The sequence below is a fragment of the Catharus ustulatus genome, chromosome Z (assembly GCF_009819885.2).
Source record: "Catharus ustulatus isolate bCatUst1 chromosome Z, bCatUst1.pri.v2, whole genome shotgun sequence".
Taxonomy (NCBI): domain Eukaryota; kingdom Metazoa; phylum Chordata; class Aves; order Passeriformes; family Turdidae; genus Catharus; species Catharus ustulatus.
The window spans coordinates 39,509,211-39,516,953 of NC_046262.2; the positions used below are offsets into that span (position 1 = coordinate 39,509,211).

General features: G+C 50.4%; 1 protein-coding gene across 1 annotated transcript; it reads right to left on the minus strand.

Annotated features, from left to right (window-relative positions):
* Positions 1-1,579: 1,579 nt before the first annotated feature.
* Positions 1,580-7,425, minus strand: GAS1 (growth arrest specific 1). The gene has a single exon (XM_033086157.2). The coding sequence runs from the start codon at positions 4,199-4,201 to the stop codon at positions 3,221-3,223; it is 981 nt and encodes a 326-aa protein (XP_032942048.1). The 5' UTR covers positions 4,202-7,425; the 3' UTR covers positions 1,580-3,220.
* Positions 7,426-7,743: the final 318 nt, after the last annotated feature.

Consider the following 7,743-nt stretch of genomic DNA (forward strand, 5'->3'; position numbering starts at 1 on the left):
GAACAAAATCAGTTCAGCTGTATTTATTGCACAATAACTTAAATTAAAACAATCCACTTTTTCTGGAGAAGGAAGCATACAGATGAGTCCTCCCTGCCTAGTGGTACTTGGTGTTGATTTATTCCAGGCAGATGCTTTCGACAGGAGCCTGTAAAATTAAGTCTTGAGTTTATTGTAGCAGTTAATTATCAGTCCTTTTCTAGTGCTAATGTCTTTACTCCTAAATGAAGAAAAATAAAGGCTTTTAGCTGGGACTTAATTTTTCATCAACAACTAGTTAAATAGTCCTTGTGGGTGCTATCTGTTGACAAACTGAAAGCATGTTTCTGGTCATCTATGCAAGAAGTATTTAAGATCATCCTTACCCCACTGTGAACTCAGCACTTTGTAAAGAAAGCTGACTCTATTTACAAGCCTCACCCAACTACTCCGTCCTCCTCCCGAAGAAACAGTTTCCAGCTTTGTTTTAACAATAAGATTACTCAACCATTTAGATGACTTTAAAAACAAACTTCAGATCATAGCCGCACACCATAGACATACACACTTGTTTGGTATCACAACTATTTGGGGTTGGCTTATTGTCTTTGCACGTGTACTTATGTGCATTTATTGCTGGGCAACATAATCAAATTCACACCCTAAAGAAATAATAAAATATCTTTCATTGAAATAACTAACCCAGAAGAAGGGATTTCTAATTTTGTTGATTTATACAACAGACAGATGTGGATTTGTGCTCTGTCAAGATCTGGTAAGATGAAAAGACACTATCTCGCCAATCTGTCGCCCCCTCAGTTAAAGTTTATTTGTGGTAGCTTTTAAACTTCTGACTTGCCTTCCAATTATAGCTTTTAAAACACAAAGCTTTAAATAAACACCATGAATGGAAGATAAATAAACTTTCTTTTTTTTCTTTTTTCTTTTTTCCCTTTTTTTTTTTTTTTTTTTTTTTTTGAGTGCCTAGCTTGACGCAGTCCAAACTCAAATCCCTAGAGGACTGAGCTCTCTCTTTTGTGTTAATGTTTAAAAGATTTTCCAGTGCCGGAGTTTATTCCTACTGCAAACATTTCTATTTACAAGGTCAAGTGTATCAGCACTCGACACAGCTTAAGAGTGTAATTATTTATCTAAGGGCGTTTGAGTGTAGATCAGTAGCTCTGGCAGCAAACCAGGCTTCAGCACGATGCAAGGCATCTCCTAAGCACAGTATTACAAGATCTAGTAATTGCTGATCCCTTCAGCGTGTTTACTTTTGCATTCTTCGTTGTGGGAGAAGGCAGGCTGAATAGCAAACTTCGCGTTTTGTTGCAGCTGCCTTGACGCGTGCGCCCCAGCCCGCCTTGTTCGAAGCGCTCGCCGCCTCTGTGAGATGTATTTCTCACCACTTGTTTGCACGCCTAGGAGCACTTCTACAAGCGCCAGCGAGAGCAGCGTGCCTGCACGAAGGAAGCGCGGTGCACCAGCAATTCTACACGTACATATACAGGAGCAGTGTCCTTGAATTGCTTCACCCTCTTCTGCCACTGTCAAGTTACCATGCCAACGCATTACAAAATCAACCACTCATTTAAAGAAGTACTTTCAAAGCTGTATTTACTTCTTGCATGTAATTATCCATTAAAGTAAGAATAGCAGTAATTTACATCTATGTGAAGTATTACAGGCAGACACAGATTTTTGTTTTTTGACTGTTTTTTGGCTTGTTATTCTGTGGTTTGATCCCCGCCTCTCTTCCCCCATCCCCACATCTCGGGTGCTGAGAGTTCAAGTGTCCCTGGAAAACAATTTCACTGCAACCATTATTTAAAGCTCTTTCTTTACTAATTTACACGTTTAGAAAATACAAAAAAGCCATACATATTTAAAAGACAGGCCTTTTTTACGCCTTCTATAAAAAATACAAGGTTTAAGGCAGCTCAGAAATGCGTTTACACAATTCTAAAACGTTCATAAAGTCTCTCCAAATAAGAAAGTTAACTTTCAATCTGTAAAATACACTGTACATTTGATGTTCTAGAGAATACTTCACTTAATCACTGTTGCTGGTATCCCTTTAAACATAAAGTGAAATCTGTACCTTTCCAGAAACGAATAGCGAATGCAGCTACCTGGCAAATAGGATGTGGAATTAAAACTTTTTATTATTTTTTTAAATAAATTATCCCCAAAGCATACAATTTATAAAATTCTATATACAATGAAGAGCGACTGGTAACAAATCCCAGTTTTAAACACTTTTTTTCATATAAGATTTACCAGAGGTCAGCACCCTGATATGACGAGGCAATAAAATTTTTCAGGATATTTGTACATACATGTTCTCGAGTTTAAAAGTGTCTTTCAAAGATGGCAGTGCAGAGCTCTTTTAAAACAAAAGTTGCATTGTTCAGTGTAGCCAACAACTCCGAAACAATTTTTTTTTTAAATGTCGCTAGGTTACAGAGGAAGAGACGGCTGCTGGCACGCTTTTGTTATAGGGAATACGTGTGTGTGCAAGAGGGAGTGCTGTAAACCACCGAATTTATTCAGTCTGCTATTTCCCTAAATTTAATGGCAGATGCGGCGTAAGCCCCTTCCTTTCGGGCACAACTGCATCAGGAAGAGCGAGATGCGGCTAATGACAATCAAGTTGCTGACTAACTAGTACGGCAACGCTTTGGCAGCAAGTTTGGGTTGCTCACCTCTTACTAACCTTCATGTCAAAACTCTTAAAAGACCCCCAGTACCAGCACGCCATGACTCCCCGTTTGTCCCGGGGGGCGGCCGGCGGCCTCGCCCGCAGTCTCTGCCAGCCGCTCCGCTCGCTAGTACCACGAAGGCAGGGTGGCAGCAATTGCATAGTGCACACTCGAGACCAACACCCGAAACACGAGCGGCCTCTGCGCTCCGGCCACCGCTCCAGCGACCGGCTCGCAGGGGAAGGGTCGGCTGGGGGCTGCGGGCAGCAGCGGAGGCAAAGGGGGAGACGCGAGGGGACGGGGCGCCGGGGCGACGGGTCGGGGAATCCGCGGCCAGAGCGCTTAAAGCCGCTCTGCGCCGAGGGGCCCCGCCGGCCGGATCCCCGGCCGCCGCGGGAGGGCTCGGCTAGAGGCCCACGGCGGCTCGGCGCGGGGGGCCTGGCCCGGCCCGGCCCGGCGAAGGGCATGGGGAGGGAGGCAGCGATGGAGGGAAGCAGCGATGGGAAGCGGGCAGGGAGGGATGCGGGCAGGGAGGGATGCTAGAGCCGCGGCAGCAACGGCACCAAGATGGAGGCGAGCAGCGCCCCGGCAGCCCCGGCGGGCCGACCGGCGTTATCTGCCTGCACGGGGAAGCCGGGCTCAGCGCCCGCATTGTCCTCCGCGTCGTCCCTCCCCTTCTGGCTCGGCTCCTCCTCGTAGTCCTCGTCGTAGTACTCCTCCAGGCCGCCGTCCGAGCCGCCACTGCTGCCCGCGCCGTTGCCGCCCATGTCGGCGCCGAAGCAGAGGCGGGCCATGTTCTCCTTGACCGACTCGCAGATGGGCCGCTCCAGCCCGTCGCAAACGCAGTCGTTGAGCAGCACGGCCTTGGGCACGGCCAGCATGTCCTCGATGACGGCGCGGCACTCGGGCGTGCAGCGCAGCCCGTTGAACAGCTTCCCGCAGTAGGTCATGTAGCGGTTCAGCGCCAGGCTGCAGCGGCTGTCCCAGTCGCAGCGCCGCCGCGCCTCCGTGCAGCCCATGACGCCGGGGCCGCCGGGGCCGGGGCCGCCGGGGCCGCCGCCCGCGGGACTGCTGGTGCGGGGCAGGCAGGGCTCGATGGCGCGCTTGGTGGCGCGGCAGTTCTCGTCCTGCGCGCAGTCGCAGTCCTCCAACGCCGGGCCACGCCGGGTGTGGTTGAGCTGGATGAGCGCCGCGATGCAGTGGCTGGGGCACCGCCGCCTGGACGAGGCGGCCGCGCCTGCAGCGCCCGCCGGGCCGTCCCCGCCGCCCGCCGCCGGCGGCTGCTGCTGCAGGAGCACCGGGGCGCACGCCTCGGCGTACTGGTTGTACGCGTAGCTGCACTCGGGCTCCCCCTGACACTGCAGCACCGCCTGCCAGCAGATCAGCCGCCGGCCCTGCACCAGCGAGCCCCGAGGCGGCCACACGGCGCCTAGCGCCGCCGCCAACCACAGCCAGGCGGCCGCCCGCGGCCAGCGCCGGCCGCCGCCGCCTCCGTGCCGAGCGGGCGAGCCGGCCCCCATCGCGGGCGAGGGTAGTGGCTGCAGCCGCGGGCGAGCTGGAAAGAGGCGCTGGGAGACGAGGAGGAGGAGGAGAAGGAGCTGCCGCCCGTGGAAAAGTTTCCAAAACTCCCGCCGGCCGTGTGCATGAGGTCTCCTCGCATCAATCCATGCGCGCCGGGCCTGGGGCTTTCCAGCCCCCGGGAGCTGAAGTCGGCGGGACCGCGGCACGAAGCAGGCGCCCGGGGGCCTTCTCGTGTCCCCCACCCGCTGCTCCGAGCTCGGCGAGGCGGCGGCGAAGGCGCCCGTAGAGGTGCGGGCAGTCAGTGCAAACAGGGGCTCGGACGACAGCGGATCCGTGGTGCACTCGGGGAATCACAGGCTGCGCCGGGAGAGCTCATGTTGCTGTACTGCTCTTCATGCAGTTCCGTCTCTTTTTTTTTTTTTTTTTTTTCCCCACAAAATAAATGCCCAGCTGCTGTTGCTGCCTCCTCGGGAGCTTTTAACTCTCCGCTCGCAGCATCTCTGCACATGCCAGCCACTCCGATCCCATTCACAGTCCCGGCTCCACTCACTCCCTCTTGATACGGATCACGCTTTCGGGTGGTGCGGAGAAGAAATGTCTTTCCCCGCTACCAAGACGAGAGCACGGGGAAAGGAGAAGAGGCAGCCTTCGCGGTCTCTTTCTCTCTGGGCGACTGATGCTGCTTCTGTTGTCAACAAGCCCTGCAAGCTGCTCTGTGGATCCGTCTGTGGATCTTTTTTTCTTCGCAAGGCTTTAAATACAAAAGTGCCCTCCGAGCAGCAGCAACGTGCTCTGATTAGGCTTCATTATGCATGCATGGAAAAGCAAACAAACAAAAAAAATTAGCAACGCTTCTTCTTTTACACAACCCCCCCAGCCTGCGCTTTCTCGCTCTCTTTCTCCCTTTCTCCACTTTTGCTCCCTTCGCTCGGCCCCCTTTCCCTGCCTCGCCACTTGCCATTGGCCCAGCCTGTTGTTGAAACCCTTTTTTTTTTTTTTTTTTCCCTCCTTCTCTTTACGATGTGCTGGAGGGAGGGAAGGAGAGAGGGGGGCTGGAGGGCAGCTTACATTCAAAGCTTGAAAGGAAAGGCTTAAGGAGAGTGACAGCCCCCCGAGGAGCCCCTCCTCCCGTTAAGGCGGCGCGGCGGCCGGGCGGGAGGCGCTGGCGGCGGAGCGCGGGCCGGCGCTGCGGGACCAGGCGGCCGCGGGGTGCTCGGAGCACCGCGCCCGGCACGGCAGGCTTGGCACTCTCACTGCTTCTGCTGCCTGCAGCAAGGAGGGGAAAACCGAGTTCTCTAGCTCGGGTAACGCGTGTACCCAAGCTTCCCAGAAATTCAAGTGGGGGCATATCCGCTATCAGAGCGGTAGAGGGGATTAGGCTCAAAATGGGACCGACTTTGTTCTTACTGAGATGATAACAGGGGTCCTGGTTTCAGTGTGCTAGTACTCTCCGGGAGAGCAAAGCTAACTACTAGTGGTGTAGTGCGATCATGTAAGTACTTCTTTGCTGTACTTTCAGTATTACAACTTTCCACTTGCCGCATACCCCACCGAATTTGAAGTCATTCGACTCAGCTTCTTGCCTGAGATTTTCGTGCACGGTTTTAAGACACTGACTTACGAGGGTGACTGTTGGCAGAAATGCAGTAGATCCCAGTATAGTTCTTTGATACTAGATCTACCAACTAGGAAAAAGTTTTTAAAAATCTGTTAAGTTTTAATTGAAAGCGAAATGCCTTGCTGAAGTCCTGCCTTCTTGTTACGCTTTCAGTTTACAAGGAAGTAGAAACAAAAATATTAAGGCACAAGGAGAGGAGCATAACAAAGTAGTCGTGCATTTGCCCACTGCCTTTCGTTTCAGTGCTACCTTAATTCCAGAGCAACATCATCTCCAACCACACGGGGCATCGGTATCTGCTGCCTGTCACAACTGGCGCTTTTTTCATCCTGAAACTATCAACTCCATCTGTCACAGAAATTGGGACGAAATCTATTTTCCAGAAACTGAGGGATCTTGGAATCCCATGTGGTGTGGAATCATGTCTGTCTCAAAGTGTGTAGACTGTGGAATGGTGGTGTGATGTGGCTGGGAGTCAGTATGATTGATGGGTTGAGAAGCATTCATAAGGGCTTGCTCCATTGTTATCAGTTTTACAAACTGCTTGTGTTTCTTCTTCAGTATAGTTTTTCCTACTATTGTGTAAAAGCTGTGGTTTTAAATCTGCAAAAGCTGTGTTTAGAAACCCTGCCTCCATCCACCTAGTTTAGAGCTGTTTCTTTTAATTCTTGTTGAATAGTGGTATTAAAAATGCCAGATGCCATTCAGGCAGATTGTAGTAAATGTACATTGCTATCTGCGCTGGGATCATTAATGTGATACGTTGCTGCCCTCTTACCTGATCATACCATTGTTATTGGTGGAAATCAGCTGGTTTGAGGTTGGAGATGACATTGCAGGTGCTGTTCAACATACTGCTGCACTGACTGGTTCCTAGGGAAAATACCCCACGGTGCTACTGGAGGAAAGAGGGCCTGGATTCTGGGGTGTCCCAGACATAAGAGAGTCTGAGAGAGGGGGTTGCAATGAAGCAGGATCATGTCCTGGGGACTCCTGAGCTTCCTCAGCACGGGAGAGAGCAGTCCCAGTGAACAGTGTCTTCTACAGACAGCTGGATGATGATCTCTACCCCCTCCGAGCTCCTGCCTTCATTTGCAAAATCCATCCAGCTCTGCTGTGCTTCTTTTTTGGAGCAGAAAGCAGGCTATTTATTCTGTGAGGGAAGGCAGCAGCTGACCTTCGGGCCTCCCAGGAGGGGGAGTAGAGGAGCCTTCACTGCTGGCTTTGCATCCTTGTGTACTGGGAAGAGGCTACTGTGGTGCTGCCAGAGCAGGAAGAGGACCAATGCCTTTAGTCCCACTAGAGCTGATGGACTTCCGTGGCTGCACTGTTAAATGGCAGGGCATGGCATGAAACATCACATTATTCATAGGCAGAAATTTTCAGATACAGCTTCTAGTTAAATAAATGGATATTTTATATACAGTGATAATAATAATGGAAATGTTGGCTTTGAAGTTTGGAATATCTTTGGTATCTTACAACTGACAAATTTTTTTACAGAAAATAGGTGGATTCTTCAATTACTACACCTTTTAGCCATCTTGAATATGACCATCTACATTCAGGATTATACATTGTCAATAAATTGACTTCTTAAAATGGTTTAAACATTTGTCTCTCCTGTCTTTATTTAATGAGCATTTGAATTCTGTCTGTATTTGTAGCTATGGTTTTGGGTGAGGACTTTGGTGCCACCATGCTCTGTTGGAGGAAAGAAATCTTTTCTTGTGTGGAGCTGAACCTAGGGGAATGATTCTCTGGCTCCACTTTGATCCAGGTTTTTTAACATTCCCAGTGATACTATCAAATTCAGTTTTTCAGTTTTCAGAGGAGCTATAGAAGTAATGTGGAAGGCAGCTTTTTCTTTATTTCAAAAAGCACCGAATCGGACAATACATTCCATAACTTGACAGTAGAATA